General features: G+C 40.9%; 1 protein-coding gene and 1 non-coding gene across 2 annotated transcripts in view; both read right to left on the bottom strand.

The window, feature by feature from the left end:
- Positions 1 to 14,626, bottom strand: part of LOC128358800 (FERM domain-containing protein 5) — a 63,886-nt gene extending 49,260 nt beyond the window's left edge. Inside the window, exon 1 of the mRNA XM_053319187.1 lies at positions 14,344 to 14,626. Coding sequence (XP_053175162.1) covers positions 14,344 to 14,445 — 102 coding nt within the window. The 5' untranslated portion in view covers positions 14,446 to 14,626. The remainder of the gene's footprint in view (positions 1 to 14,343) is intronic.
- Positions 14,627 to 15,603: 977 nt separating this feature from the next.
- trnah-gug (transfer RNA histidin (anticodon GUG)) lies at positions 15,604 to 15,675 on the bottom strand. Its single transcript has one exon. It is a non-coding gene; the product is annotated as a tRNA-His (tRNA).
- Between the last annotated feature and the right edge of the window lie 1,832 nt (positions 15,676 to 17,507).

Below are 17,507 nucleotides of genomic sequence, written 5' to 3'. Positions count from 1 at the left end.
TATAATGCAAAAGAAGTTTCAAGGTGAGACTAAAAACTGATGATGACATTAGTGATTAGTAAAAGGCTAACGTTAGGAGCATAGCCAATATCACTAATAATATATATCAGAATGTTAAAACGAAAATAAATATTGTTGGCTCATTTTAAAACATCCCTGACAAGTGGTCAACATATGTATGTATGCCAGTGTTTGGGATGTGTCTGACGTGCAGCATTTTTTTAATATGATGTTTGCTGTGTGGCATCTTGCTCATGTTGTTATGTCATGACTGCTCTTGCTATCGGATCAGCCTAAAAAAAGGGCAACTGGAGCATCAGCTCTGTGTCTAGTTGTAAGTCTTCGATCAGAGAGGCCATAGGCTACATATTATGCAATGTGCTAAACTGAGACTGAAACTCCTTCAGCTTGAATAAAACTGTGGCACAGTTTGAGCAACACAATCAATCGAATATGCTGTATATCATACTAGATTTTCCCAGAGCATTTGCACACAGGGCATCAACAGATCAGATGATAGTCACAGAATGTGTTAATGATGCATTAGCTTTGCATTGTGCTTGAGGCAGCATGTGGGCAGAGGTGGTCAGGCCAACTCCTTTATATTGATTATTTTCTGTACCCGCACTGAGGAATGACTAGAGCTAAAAATAGCTCACCACAAACTGGACCACAGCATCATCAGTATCCCCACATCCTGCAGGATAGCTACTGATCTTAGTATTGACTGCACGCTTCATTGCATTCCAATTAGGAGAGCTTCTGTAACACGTGCAGTTATGGTACAGGAGAGTGAGCTTTACAACTTAACAGATTAGCTTCATAATGATCATACCACCTTTCTTTGGCATATCAGACCAGTAACTGCAAATAATGAAGAATCATGGAAGAAAATATTTTACCCAATCTTATATAGACTTCTCATCATTTCATACTGCATAATACACTATTGAAATGATTCTTCCCCTTTTGCACAGTAGACGTAGCCAAAGAGGCCCAGGGCAAACAATCACTCTTCCCTTCCAAATGAGTTGGGAGACTGACGTGCTGAGTCGCTGTGCAAACAGCCTTTTATTCCCCTCAGTGGCACCTGTCTCCTACCCCGGGGACAGTGGGGAGCTCCATGAACACCATTTATTGAGGGAAGCACCACTGTTGAAACAATCCCCTCCAGACTGCTTTTCTGCTACCATATGGCACACCTCTGTCTGTGTGCTCAGCCAAAACAAAGACACAGAGCTGCCACCAAAGGCTAAAATCATTTTCTTTTCTTTGTACAACTTCTGTTGATATTCAGCAGAACCACAACTCATATCATAGGTACACAGTACACAACGAGGTGAAAATAAGGTGACATTTGTCCACAGAATTATTTCAGTGCCACAAAAGTATCATCTCAGTGTTTTGGTTACATAGTCAAAGTCTAACATTTTACCACTTAGAAGGTCAGAAATTTGAGAGTGCAATATATTTTTCACAGTTCAAATGTAGGACTATTTTTTTCTACAACTTCTGTTTCAATCAAAGCACTGAGAGGAATTTGTAAATTGTTTTATTCATGTTGTAAATGCCACAAGTTGCACATTTTTAGAGGCTTTCAGGAGTTTGACTCTCACACTGGTGAACACAATACTGTACTGATGTAATGAATTATCAATGCAGTCCTGTCAATCAACTGATTAATCTTTTTCAGTTCAATTCCATATCCAATTTATATCCAGACTGCAGTCCCTGGATGATCTCAATTTGAAATTTGCTTTGAATATAAGACACACAAAATTTTCCACTGAAACTCCCTAGTTTTACAAAATAGAGGGCAGTGGAATGCATTTGATGGCTCAGAAAAAATCATATTCTGTTCTCAGTCATGATACAAACATTCCCTAGAGACATGCACACTGACAATCATATGCACAACTGTTAAACTCTAACCCCATGTCACTATTTGGCCTGAAAACCCATTTTTACAAAAGACAGCAAAGCAGTTATTCAGTGCTTATGCTGTTCCTAATGTGATTTTCTTGGAAATAGTCTCCTATTACAAACATTATTGGGCACAAAATGGAATTTTCTGAACCAAATGAAAAGATGCCAATGAGTCTTCTATGTATGTGATCACTCTCCACTATAGTCAGTGGGGCGTAAAGGCAAATGGAGACTGAGTAGAGGAGACGAGAGGAGAGGAGCTGCCCAAATAACAAGTCACTATCTTTGCTTCTTGTCTAATATAGCCAGACACAACTTAATGAACCAGGAATAATGAGAATGAACAGATTTCTGGCAGATGTTGTGGCCAAAATAAGTCCTCAGAAATCTGTGACATGCAGTGGTTGTCCTTGTAATTGAGGCACAGAACCTGGCTGGTTTTTGAAAAGGCCAGCTAATCCAAGACTGAACAAATGACTGAGCAAATGACTGAAAGTAATTCCACAGGAATAATTGAGAGAAGTAATGTAATAAAAGGTGTAAATTGCCTATGATTTCTCTTTGTGATCCTTTTACGTAACAGCTATAATCTCATATCATTACCAAGCCTCAATATAAAAAGAAAGTGACAGCCCTTTTATTATCTGGGCAGTGATATGTGCAAGCAGTTCATGAGTCTAAGCAGTAACAACATGTTTGCCAACTGCAAATCTCTTTGCAAATCTTGTTTGACGTTACCCCCAACACAGCCACAAAACAACAGTGGTGTTAATCACACAAAACACACAAATCCTTCTACACAAGTTCACATCTTCAAGTTTCCAAAGCTACCTTGAAAAATAAAACACCTAAATCTACTCTATAATATATATATATATACACATATATATATATATATATATATATATATATATATATATATATATATATATATATATATATATAAGTGTAAGTGTATATGTGTGTGTGTATATTTAATAGTCTTTCTTAAAGAAAATTTTCAAGCTTACCATCTTGGTCTATTTTCCTAAGGTAGTTCTGGCATAGCTTGAATTTATGTTTTGAGTCATTATCTTGCTGTAGGATGAACCCCTGACCAACGACGTGCATACCAGAGGGTACTGCATGGTGCTGCAGAATGCGACCCTGGATCCAGAAAAACAGCCCCAGACCATCATGCTTCCTCCTCCATATTTGACAGTTAATGTCACACACTGAGGAACCATCCTTTCGCCTACTCGATGGCGTACAAAACTCCTGCGTGATGAACAGATTATTTTACATTTTGATTCATCAGTCCATAACACCTTCTTCCAGTCTTCAGTAGTCCATTGGTGGTGTTTCATGGCCCAGGCAAGCCTCTTCTTATTATTCTGAGATCTTAGCAATGGCTTTCTTGCTGCAACTCGAGCTGCCAAACCTGCAACTCAAAGTCTTCTCTTCACAGTTGAAACTGAGACTTGCTTACTATGACCACTATGAAGCTGTGCTTGAAGCTGTTGTCCTGTGAGCCGCCTATCACGCAAGCTGTTGACTCTCAGAAACTTGTCTTCTGACTCTGTTGTGGCTTTGGGCCTGCCAGACTGCTTGAATATCAATAAAAAACTGGAAAAATCGGGGTGTTCTAAAACTTTGACTGTTCTATTAAGACAAATTAAATCATCCACATGAAAAAATATTCTTCTTATGCAGCTGATAGTGAAATGTGGCTGTGGCGGAAGAAGAACTTTATTATCCGTCAACTGATTTATCAAGAATACTGTCACAGGAATTACAGACCATAAATCCAAAATCACCACGGACAGGTCAGCACATGTAGACACAAGTCTGTGCCTTTCCAGCAAGCATTATAAAACTGATACAAAACCTAAATTAAACTATGGTTTTCAACCTTCACTTTCATTTATTATATTCAATACATACATTTTATTACAACCTTTTCATGGCGGCAGAAATCCAGTGTTTATTTGTTTTGTATAAACACATCTGCTGAATTGGGCCAAAACCTGCAATGGACAGCTGGCTTTGTGACTGTGGCTTGTTGCGTATTTCAACTAGCCAACCTCTTTGTCTCCTGTGTGTGTTCATCTATCTCCTCTCTAGAGACACTCATCTCTTCTGACTGCTGAGCTGACACACACACAAAGGAAAAGGAGACTGATTGCATGCATGAATAGCTGTAAGTGTAATCTGCAGGCCCAGACACGTGGAACAACAGGAGCCACCCAGGCCCTTTATTTGATTGTAAGATGGAATAAACCATCGACTGATGGATGATGTAGCATGCAAATACATATGCACACAGACACAAACTATGCATACTTAAAGTGCTTGACACACACACAAAAATAATGACTCTCATAAAGAAACTCAGCCTACTATCCATCTACCCGGTATAAAACACAACTCCTCCAGAGGAAAATTATCCAGAGTGGGTGGTAAATTAGACTTGGATGAATTAAACATTCAACGGGCGGTTTTTCAACTCTAAATACCAAAAACAACCAGCCCATCTCATTTTGACATCTTATTGCGCCGACACCGACACACATGGCTCTGTTCAAGCCCCTCCACTCGCCTTTCTCATTTTTCACAAGCAGATTTTGTTCAACTGTGTGCTGTGGCACACCTGAGTGAAAGCACATACTGTCACTCTTTTGAACAGAGAGATAAAAGACAGAGGAGAGTGTGAGTGAGATCCACAGAGAATGGCAGACCTTGTACTCTCATTTTGCTCAAGTGGCCCTCTTCACAGGCACCCAGACACATGCGTACGAGGATGACAGGATCTCATATTTCTCTTAGAGCCAGATACTACATTTGTGAGAGGGCGGATGGCTGTCCTTCGTGACCACTTCCAGTATGACGCTTGAGATCAGCCACCTTCCTTCTGGTAAACAGCGCAAAACACATTCTGTGAGGCACTGTTGTTTCACAGGAGATAACATTTATCTTATTATACAGAGTATATTAAGGTGGATGGCTGCCAATCCCTATTCATTTGTTTGTGGCGTTATTATTTCTATTAGTGTTTATGCATGCACTGATGTCAAACAATGATAATTTGACACTGAAGAACTTAAAGTCTGTGTAAAGTAAGAATAAATATGTGTTCTGAGTTTGACATACCACAGAAAAGTGTGTTGTTAACCACTCTGCCAAATTTGAATGATTAAAAAAATCGCCAAATATATGAAATTAGGCTTCAAAGTTCAAATCAGCCTCTTTCTCTGCTCCCAAACGCTGTGGGAGTGCCCGCCGAGTTTGCTGAAACCCTGCCCCCTACCAAGTGTCACCTGTCAATCAAAGTCACCACCTCTACCAGAAACATGGACGCTATGTCTGAGAGCTTTCTGCTGCTAACTCAGCCGCTAGCCAGGCTGCTAACTCAGCAGCTAACTCGGCGGCTAACTCAGCTAACTGGCTAACTGTAGTAGTAGTAGTAGTGTGCGCTGAATGTATTTATACCTCTACAGCAGCAGGGGCGGGTTTATGCCAATTTTCAGACCCGCCCACTAAATCCTGAACACAGTAATCTTGACACAGTTTGTGAAGCCTAGCTCCACAATTCAAATCTTAATGGTTGAAATGCTTTTTTAATGTATTTAATGTGTTTAGAAGAAAATGTCTGAATGCACTTTACACTGTCTTTACTGTGCTAAACATGCTGATATCAGTGAGAATTCTCTGTCCTTAAATTTTAACATTGCTGGACCACTTAACATTTTTACAGATTTATAGCCCTCAGTAGTTTCATGTTCTTAGCTGCAGGATCAGACACTTGCTTTATCTTCTACAGCTGAAGTGGACAGGTGCATTCTGACATCTTCATGTAAATCACAGTGCTTCTCATCAATGATGCACTTTTGCTGACATAATGGCTTTTGTTAATCTCGCCACTCCTGACAAACTAATATCTCAGAACATTGTCAGAAGATTAGTCATTATAAATTAATATTCAAAATTACAATGAAGTTTATTTAAATAGCACTTATCAAAACCAGAAATTACAAAATGAAAGGACAAAATGAAAAAGAAATGGAAAAACACAACCTAATACAAGCAGGCAAATTCACCAAAATTGAATAAGGTAAGCAATATAAAAATGATACAGTATATAATGTATTGTATATAAAAACAATAAGGAGCATGTGGCAGCAATCATACTGCCTTAAATGTTACTTAAAACACTGAACTTTCATACACCATCCAATCTGCTGTTTCTCAACCCTGTCTGCATGCTTTGTGACTATGTTTTATTTATATATGACTCACTGTCTGGTGGAGTTAAGTGTTTTGTGTTTTTTTTTAACAAAGTGGATACTGACTATGCACATAAACAGTATTTAAGTGCTGTTGATATGAGGAGAATATAAGCTGCTTCCAAACAGGAACTCTTAAAGACAAAGTCATAGGGACCTTTCAGCTACTTAAAGTGAAAAAATAAAAAACGACAAATTAGGATTTTTTTTTTTTACCAGTAACTAAACATAAATTGTGTGAAATTATCCAGCAAATGCAAAATCATGATTCCTGTCACATTAACATTATAAGTAATACCTTAATCTTCTGAAGCTAAATCTCAGAGGGATTTCAGAAACCAGGAGCTGAGCTGCCTTATGAAAATCAGCTGAAGCACAGTTCCAGTTTATTTGATCACTGACAGCACGAAGCTTCAGTCAACCTTGGAATAAGCCTTGGCCTGCCCACTGAAAACAGCAATACAATCCTAACTCTATAATGAACTGTGATGTTTCATTTCCCCAAAGCACCAGAGCAAGACTACTATGTCTGGAAAATGCCTGGTTAGAGAAAAATCAATATCAAATCAAATAATGTTTAGTTATTGCATCTGAGAGCTTTCATGTGTATTTGATGGGCAGCAGCGAATTAGACACATGTAATGGCCCTGCACAGCAGAGACACTAGTTTCAGTCAGTATAGCATCAATAACAGTAAGTCATCCGTTTCCGTGAATAGCAGCGACCATACTGAAAACAGAATAGAAGCAAGATCCCACAGAGCACAATGAGTAGGTGAATCTGCTGAGGAGACAAACAAGACGCCAGATGCTGAGGCATGGATGGAGGAAGAAGGGAGATGAAAGAAGGAGGGGAGGAAGGGCCATCATTAGCTCAAAAAACCCTGCAGTGAGGCAAAACCACAAGCGCAATGATATAGTCAGAGAGAAAGAGAGGGGACCCGTGGAGCAGATGAGGGTGGGATGAAAGAGAGAAATAACAGGAGGACAATAGGAAGAAAGAACAAATACGTCCCATTAATAAAACGCCTCCGTCTTTCTGTTGGAAAAAAAAAGCTCCCTTGTGAGACATCAAACTTGAGTGAGTCAGTGAAGACTGGATTGAGAGTTGAATTGAAGATTGAATTAGTCTCTCTTCACACTGTACCAGTTTTTCTCTGAGTCTCTTTCATCACTATGTTGGTAGGCTGGCCAACAGAAGAGTGTCACGGCTGTCAGACCACGTCAGCTCTGCACCTTGCCTGTGTGCTGCTGATGACACCCACATTAGTATTAACCTCCATCACAAAGCAACTTTTGTGACGGAGCGCGCAACAAAGGATTATTTACCAGTAACAGCACTGTTGGATTGAAAGAGACAAAATAAACTTATCAAAAATATCTTAAACAACAAAGAATTAATTCTGCTGTTGGGCAAAATACAACAACTTAAAGTCCAGTTCAGCTGTTTTTCACTATGGGTGTAATAGTACCAGCGCATTCCTGTGTTTCCTCATTAGTCTGCAGAGGCACAGGGCCTTGAAGTACAGAGCAAGACAAAGGCTGGATTCTCTCATACAGCAGAGCGCCCTGAGGCCTAAAGACAAAAAGGACGAGAGCAATGAGGAGGAAGTGGAAAGGAGAGGACTATGGATTGTAGCACAGTGACATTGTCTATTAGTACTTTCTCATGGCACACAGGCCACAGGTACTGGTGTAAAATAGAGCAATCACAGCATATTATAAATAAATAACCAGAGTTCATGTTCATCTCAAATTGAAAAGCAAAAAAGCTACATCTATTTTGTAGAAACCTCTTCCCAAGCAACACATAATGTGCTGTGTAAAATCTCTGGGCTAGAATTTATAAACAAATAATCAACATTAGCATTTCTTCTCCTCCTTCAATATTGGTATTAGTTTAGACACCGTGGACTGCACTTATATAGCACTTTTCGAGTCTTATCGAACACTCAAAGCATTTTCCAAAACATGCTAACACACACATTCATACAGTGATGGCAGAGCCTGCCGTGCAAGGTGCCAACCTGCTCAACAGGAGCCATACAGCACTTCCTATCCAAAACACCCCATAATGTTTCTATACTCATTCACACACACACACACCTACACACACACACACACACACGGTTCAGTATCTTGCCCAAGAACACAAGAACACTTCGACATGTGGACTGGGGGAGCTGGGGATTGAACCACAGACCTTCTGATTAGTGAACGACCCGCTCTACTTCCTCTACTGCCACAGCCACTCCTTAAACAAATGAATACACTTTATATAACAAATGATTCAAGAGCACATTTATTTTGTGCCCTTCCATTAGCAGCTGTCTGCAAAGCTTCAATTGAGCATGCTACAGTCCCAAAACAAAAGCAGGAGAGCAGTTACACAATGAAAAATGACTGCACACAAAATGCAGCCCATTATAAAACATAACCCAATATCCAATATTAACCAAGGTTGCTATGCTGTCCTCCTTGACTCCAACAGTGCAATTAAAATTGTGTTTGATAACAAACCGGGCTCACAACTTTATTTAGGTCATTGAGCTTTTATCTTATTAGCTATCTGGCTTGAGGTGGCGCATCACTCATGTGTATCATGACTGCAGGTTACAACCAACCTTCACTTATCTGTAATTGATCAAAACTTAACTTAACTCAACTCTGTTTTTCCCCTTTATTCAAATGAGTTAAGCTATCCAATTCTCACCCTTTTCTCAATTCCCATCACTGAAGTATATACAGTAAAATATCACCCACAAGCTGTGCAATCTGTTGGCATGGCTGCGGGCTGTGTCCTTTAAAATGAGCAGTGGCCTGACAGAACAGGAGGATCATCAGCGCTGTTCTTGTCTCGTCCACTTCTCTCATTAGCAGACCAGCCACCACGGGGATATATTGCTCTGGTCGGGAAGCTTAATATTCATGCTTGCAGGTGGAGCATAACCTCAGGCCCCTCTCCGTTTCTCTTTCTCACACAATACATCCCAGACAGCACAATGGAGGGCTCAACAGACTGCTACCGACGCACTGACAGACTGCCTGCCTGCTCTCCATCCAGCACACACACACGCACATAGAAACACACAAAGAGACACAAGGGAATATGAGAGGGCCATTTGGTGAGACAAACCCAAACAAGCTCTGCACCCATATTTAGTAGCCTCAGCCTCCTGATACGACAAGAGGGCTGATGACATTTCTGAGAGAGAAAAGCGTAATGTGTTTACGTGTGTGAGCTCATGTTTCAAAGGGGGGCGTAACGAAAGAGTCATTTGGCATCTCATCTTCAGCTAAGCTCTTTCATGAATCCCAGTAAGCCAGTTCAGGTCAGACAGAGTTTAATATCACTGGAATATCAGAGCTGTGTGTGAGACAACATATGGGTGAAGATTAAGGACCACATCCAAAGGCGGCAACAGAGCAGCGGCCTCCTTTGCAACTTTAACACAATGCATCTGCTCTGTCATTGACAACAAGACGTGACTGATAGAGGGTAATGGGCAAGTGGCTGCTCTCATATATTAAATTGTCATGAAAGAGACTGAAGTGGGCTGCATGCCTTGGCTGTCCTGTCCTGCTCTGCTGTGTCGCTAAACGCTACAGTGATGTAATCCTTACCAGCCGTGCGCCACAGGTTCAGCCAATCTTGATGCTGGTGAGCAGTGATGCTGGTAAATACAAGTGACGTCCTCTTGAGGTTACTCCTCATGAAATATTCATACATAGCACACATTTTAATCATTCATATGAAGCGTAGCAACAATGCGTCAGCCAGCGTGAGATCTGAACATACACACCTGCACACAGACACACACACACACTCCTTTAACCCTGGCAAGCATACTGTATGCCTGGTGGACCTGGTGCAGGGTGCTTCAGAAGGTCGGGATAGTGTAAAGTCAGCAAATGACAGAGACCTGCAGTCACCAGGGATCTCTACAATGTACAGCGGATGATGCAGCTAAAACGACAATGAAACATCTTTCTAATAATTATTTTGTCAAACATCATTGGTCTTATTTTCTGATATGCATATACTCATACAATAATGCAGCCAGTAATGAGAAAACCCAGCGATGTCACTGAAAACCTCAAAATCAATTGCACTGAGGCTAGGTGTCAAACCTTAACACTTTGATCTAACCAAAATGTGCTTGTAGTACAGCATTCAAAAAAAGGCAAGCACGGATATCTGGTGTCAAAAGTCTGTTCAAATTTGTAATGGCACTAATCCCTTGATCAGAATGTTCTTCATAAAATGCAAAACCTCATCAAATTTACAAGTTCTCGGTTTGTATAGCGATTAAGATTTAAGAACTGTGCTGTGCTTGTTAATATTTTTTAAGAAATCTGTAGAAAAACTTTTTCTCCTAGTAAGGTACCAAAAAAGTGTCCCAGTAAACCATGACTGTGCACCAGTAAGCCCATGTGCTAAATATTATAACCCTGATATTAAACAACTGAATGATATTCAGCCATCATTAATTTTATTATTTACACCTGTGCTTTTCTTTCAGCCTATTAGTACCAAAGCTCCTGTCCTGCATCTTCACTAACATTTCAGTATATTAAATGATACCCAGACCTACATGCACTTTCCAGTTTTGCACTACATCTAGCTATTAATGTGAGCTTTAATAGCAAGCACAGCCAAACATCTCCAATCTTGTTTACCTATTTTATCTACGATGACAATGACACCACAGGAAGTAAAAGACTGAAAGTATGTCAGGAGAACAGTGGGACAGTCTGAAGATGGTTCTGGTTGAGATGGGACATTAGTCACCTCACCACCAGTGCCCTCCAATGGCATTCAGGGAATAAATTACCTTCCTCTGAGTGCTAACGGCCAAGTCTTTGTCAGGGCTTTTGGAAGGGGAATCCTGACCAGGGTGAATGATCTCACATTTTGTTAGAGTAACTGTGGAGTCACCGTAGCAACAGCTGAGAGCCCAGCACCCTGCTTCCTCAATACACACAGGCTCCCATCCCCCGGCAGTCTTCTCCCTGAGACGTCAGCAGAACTTGTACTGCAGTGTTGATTGATTTTTTTGGTCACAGCAGTAGTGAAAGGATAAGAAGTCCTACACAAACTCTCTGAGTTATCTTAGCACATTTAGTATCAGAATATACTTTTTTAACCTTGTGTTGATTTGAACAAAACTGCCCCAAATTCTGGTGGGTGCAGTTTGCTTAAATGAAACAGTTATTGGAAGACCAACGGAAATCACAGGTTTTACAGGGCGTAAGCTATAATTAACTTTGTATCTGCAATAGAGTGGGCCAGATTAGTGTGCTGACAGCCATTCAATGAATCCGTAATTAATTAGAAGCACCACAACAAAGTGCTGGTGGTTTTTGGAATGCGCAGGAGCTTTACAGCAGGGAGGAAGAAATAAAGCCCAGTCTACGTCCTACATTATCACACTTTTACATTACAAGTAAATGGAGAAGTTAAACTATGAGAAAATGCTAATTGCAGCAAAAGCACTGGATTGAAGGCAGCTTAAACAGGCCTTGCTCTCTCTGTAACAACGATGCTCAACAAGACATGCAATACTTTTGGAGATAAACAATCATTTCCTGTAAAGATGGTCTTTCTCACTGCCTTTCTGCTTTCTCTCCCCACACAAAATACAAAACACCTTTTTAACAGTGCCACTTTGACAACAGACACTTTAAGAGTGATGATCCGGAAAAATGATGCCAACTCAAACTGAAATAATGGAAAATGTGAGGCTTCCTTATATGCACAAGCTGGCAGACAGTGCTTTTAGAAGGCAAACTCAGTATAAACAACCTGCATTTAGATGTCTCTTAAACTCATCAATAATGCAACTGACAAAACTACATCAGAATAATGTTTGAGTTTTGCCTCAGCAGCAAACACACAAACAGAGTGGGTGAATCTATCTGGTCTCGTCTTGCATTAAATCTATCATTTACAATAATATTGTCTCTGCATGCGATTTATCTGTTCTTCAGACATGACAAAAATGTGAGGCTCTGCTCATGTCTCGGTCTGACACTCTGCTGTAACATTGCATTAAAATCAGACAGCAGAAGAGGCCTATGGGCAAAAGAGGATTTCAGGCGCTCCGGTCAACCTGCAACTACATTAGTGCTAAATCTACAGAGCTGTGTAATGATGAGTGCTCACTTTTTTCCTCTCCCTAACATAGTGGAAAGATCCATAATTCATTAAAGCAAAACTTATGTTCGTGCATTACAACTGCCACTGCTTCAAAAAGACTGGCACATTTTCTGTTCCTCATTTGAAAGCCTTCTGTGCCTTAATGCTTAACTTGCTGAAGGTGGAGATGTGTTTGTCATTGAAGAAGTTAATACCTGGTTCAATGTCAGATAATAGAAGGAGGCCAGCCAAAGCCAGGGGCAAATTTGAATTTAGGACCATTAAACATTTTAGGGAAAGGATCAGAGTGTAATGGAAATACATCTAGTGGGAATACATTTGCAGCACACTGGAAAGAGGATAGGAGGGTAAAAAAGATAAAGACAAGGAGACAGACACATACAGTATAGAAAGAGGCAGAGAGAATGCGAGAGACTCCGAATATATGACCTAATTATGCCTCTTACTTTGCACTCCCTAGTCTAGGTGTCCTGGTATTCTGTAGGGAGAGAGTGAGGGAGGAAGGAAGGATGAACAAAGTTTGAACCAAATTACAAACGCGCTCCAGCAGCCATTGAGGGGGATTAGCTTTCTCCCTCCCAGGGCCAGGTTAGACACAAAGATTGTCAGGATGCCAAACAGCCACAGTGAAGCTGGAGCTTTCTCCTCTTTCACTCCACTCCCCTCCATCCACCCTGCTGACGTCAGCCACCCAGACCACACGACTCTGCTGCAAACAGCACACCTGCTGGTTTCACAGTCCATCTGGCCCAGCTCCATCTCTGGCTCGGCTCTCCGTGCCGATATGCAGGTCTGTTTACAACCTGGCCACAATCACGAATCCCACAGTAATTGCAGTATCTATTTCACGCGTTCTTGTGGGAGAAGAGAGGAGCGACTGCAGTATGGCCTGCTGAGGACAACAGATATCAAAGTGAAAAGAATCAGGCATGTCTAATTAATGTTTCATTGTTCTACATACCGGCTTAATGTTTCCTTGGTATGTTGTGGAGCTGCTTAAAGGTGTACATGTTGCTGACTAGTCATAGAAGTCCCAGAGGATTTCTTCACACCTTTTTCCCACAACTGTGCAGCATCCACAAAAGGAGAGGAATTGTCTTGTAATTGATGTGACAGGGCCTCTCACCTACTTCTGATGAAATCAGCACGAACATAAAACTGCACAATCATCAAAGAAAGCCTTGTTGTAGTGAGACAAAAGGAATAAAAAGGTGGATTTTTTTTAAATACAAAAGGCCTTATTCTGTTTTTTTTTTATCTTTAAAAGTGTCTTGTTTGAAATTACCATGACATGTTCTTAATAGGAGTAATTGCCGCTTTATGGAGTAAAATGCTACACATGCACACAGAAATCTGATATTTTTCAATTCTAAATCAAAATTCCATAGCAAATTTTTGACAGTGCTTCCGCCAGTGTAGAGGCACATTGTGTAACTTTGCAGACATGTTCTCAGGAATGGCAACGGGATACCCTATCTGCATTATTAATGTCAGAAGTTCAGAGGGAAACTGCATGAGCAACAACACTAATGATAACAATAGATTCCTAATGAGCAATGATCTAGCAACTACCTCGGGCTGTAAGACAAATTGACACATTGAGAAATAATGCTGCCAAAGTGCCCTTTCAGAGTGTAATTTGTCTTTTGGCATCCTTTCAACCTGAGCTTGAGGGAAATGCCATGTCTGTCCTACACAGCTCCCCTGATGTCTCAAAGCCTGCCACCAAATTCACTGATGTGTTCTGGCAATAGTGGGTCATGTGAGGCAAAAAATATCCACCTGATTTAGCCTTCTGTTAGTTAATATGGCAAAAATAACTACCCACACATTTCTGTTCAGAGTCAACAATTCCTCTCAGCAGACACCAGCAGCGGGTCATGCAGGCACTTGCTGTTCCTCTACTCAGACACTGGCTCTTCTGTCTGCCAGGATACATACAATTGCTACTCAGAGCTCTGCAGAATGAACACACTGTGGCCGACAGGTGACTAACCTGAATGGTGCACGTATATTCCGTATCATCCAGCAGTCTGACGGTGCAGCTGTATTCCCGCTCAAGATTCCTGATGCTGCCACTCATGAATCGGCTCAACATCTTCTCAGAGAATCGCTGCTCTGCCTGCGTCTATAGGAGCAGAACAAAAAAAACCCAACTCAACACCAGCGTGCAAGTGAATGTCACATTGACCACAATCCCCGGTCTCCTAAACGACCAGCAGCCACGGATCCTGCCACCGAGGCGTGCACCATTGTTGTCCCATTAAGTTGGCGTGCGGTGGGGCCGTGCTAAAAGCAGAATCCGAGGATGCCCGCATCCAGATCCAGAGGCAGCTCAGCTGTGCAGTGTGTCTGTGGCAGAGCAGCGGATTATCGCTCACCATTCACCGCTGCCACTTGAGCGAGAAGGCGGGTCCCTGTGGAAACTGACGTCAAAGTGATCCAATAGGGGTGTGAGGAGTCTTCTCAGCGCTTTGACATCCAAGATTGTTTTTCTTACACCGCAATTGGTCCCGACAAACCCCTATCCAGGTCACTCTGGAAATATTTAAAATGTGCCTCTGATTATGAAATATCCTACGTAGACTAACACTAAATATAGAGCCATATATTATTTATATAGCAAAACTACTACTGCAGAGCCTTACCCTGTTTTTAACAAAAGTTGTGGTGTTGAAATGTAAAAAAAAAAAAAGAAAAAAACAATATAGTATTTTTTTTCTGCAAACGAAATGTTGATCTATAATCATAGCACTCTAATTGGTTTAACTGGGGATGTAAACCACACTGAAAGGAGGACATTTGGCATTATAGTTGTCCGATGCATAGATTGGGTCCGATGCCATGATGATGAGAATTGGGTGTGTTTGACCGCCACCTGCAGGTCAGACCTCGTTAGTGCACATTTTTTTTTAAAAACGTATTGCCGCCATAGACTGTATAAAAGGATTGCCGCCCATGCAATGTATGAAAATAATGAAAATGCACGGTGCTTGGCCCTGCAGGGGTGAACAACGGTGTCATTTCACAACATTTCCATTTCCATTTATTTCTACTATAACTTACAGCACGACTACACATTATGATGGCATAAAAATCTTGATTACAGGCCATTATACCTGTAAGATACGGCTTGCATTGTCAACATTACACATTTAACATAGAATCGGTGTACATGTGTGTTGATGGTGCAAAAATATGGATAGTGTATTTTTTTTACACCCCAAAATACACGTCCCCTCATTGCAGAGATCTCTGCCGTGACCCGGATTCGAACCGGGGTTGCTGCGGCCACAACGCAGAGTACTAACCACTATACGATCACGGCGAGCTAACAGGAACTGGTTCGCAGGAGGAGGATTCTGTCTATATAAAGACCAGAGACCACGTGAGTTATGTATCGTATGTATGGTTATTTATATTGAAACTGCGGTCAATAAAGCAGTACTTCAATACTTCACACTAAAGGTTGATATGAGGAATGACGAGAACTATTTTTTTGATACACGGGTATTTAGAAAGAATGTTCGTTTTCCAGAGTTGTATCCTACTGTAGTTAACGTTAGTCTGTATAATGTTTATCCTTTTCGTTTAGAAACTAGAGTGAAACCACAAATGAGGAGTAGCTAAATAGGCTTTGGCTTACTTATTATGATTGATCTTGATATGACATTTAAGTCATTTTGTGCGGTCATTCTTCAGGCTACATATAGCTATTGTGTGTGTGTGTGTGTGTATTGGTTGGGGGCGGGGGTTGCCGTTGTGATTTTGTTAATGTCGTTGTCTTTTTCTTTTTGTCGTTTGCCCTTCAGGGCCACCGTAGAGCCTGTCTAATGTGCCGCGACAATTCATTCCAAAGTTTTGGAGCTGCAACGGTAAAACTCGATCCACTCTAGTTTAAGCCTAGCTTTAGGCATTGTCAGGAGCAGCTGGGGTCCGTTCCATAAAGCAAGCTTAGAAAAGCGGCGCTTATTGTCAAACACCTGACTAGAATGAGCCTAACAAATGAGATCAGGCTAAAGCGATTCTATAAATCCGATCCGATCCACGTTCACGCAATCAAACTAATTCAAGACAGGTTCGAGTATTCAGACACGCCTTTCACATGCAGCCCATGACGTCGCACAGATCAAACGGATTCACAATGACAAAATCCACCACAAATGAGCCACAGAGCAGCAGCAGTCTCTAGCACCCACTTCTGCTGAATACATATTTAAACATATGATCACAACAAACTAATAAAATCCAAGAGAAAGGCTGGCAGGAAATTGCTGATCGATTGAATGGGTCTGATCTGTCTCTGAAGGTGTGCTCTTGTTGCAGTGCCCTGTTTACTATGGCAGCTCTGTCCATAGACAGACATAGACGCCGCATTGGCTGTGGAGAGGCGTGTGTCGCTACCATGATGAATGTTAGTCATGAGATTCAGCATTGTGTCAGATGTTAGTGTGACGATGACCTGAATAACAATATGTTACTAATAAATACAGAATGCATATTACCAGATATTCAGATATGCATTATAAACATGTCAATTAGGCCTACTGATGTTTAATTTATTTATTTATGATTTATTGATTATTTTTTATTATGATTGCAAATGCAAAAAACCATCAACTTTCAGGACTGCCTTGGAGTACTTTTATGTCCCCACCAATGTCCAAATCAAACCTACTCCTTTGCATGGCAGTGCAACATGGTGGGCTCTATGGAAGAGAACCTGCTCCCATATAAAAGGCTCACTCTAAACTAACAGAAACCATTCTTATTTCCATGGGATTATACACTAATGAAAACACACTTATGAAAATTAAATTCCATTTCTGCCAAGTCTGTTCCACTAGATGCTACACATTGGGCTTTTAAAACAATATGAACACTAGAATAGGGTTTTCCTGCCTTAATTCCTCCTGTTCCTTCCATACTCCTCTTATTATAGCCATGGCTGTTTCCTCTAAATGTTCCTGGTACTTTGGAAGCAGAGGAAATAATCTAAGGAACTAAACATGGCACTAAAACCTCTGTTGTGTAGTCGTGTTTCTCTGAGGAACCAGGTAGATTATGCAAATTAGACCCATGAGGGACTTAAAGTATAACAGCTTGAAACATAGCATTGACACACGACGAAAAAACAACATAGATTTGTCCTGTTGCTCT

This window comes from Scomber japonicus, chromosome 5 (assembly GCF_027409825.1).
Source record: "Scomber japonicus isolate fScoJap1 chromosome 5, fScoJap1.pri, whole genome shotgun sequence".
Classification (NCBI taxonomy): Eukaryota; Metazoa; Chordata; class Actinopteri; order Scombriformes; family Scombridae; genus Scomber; species Scomber japonicus.
This window is presented reverse-complemented; position numbering and strand designations above follow the sequence as displayed.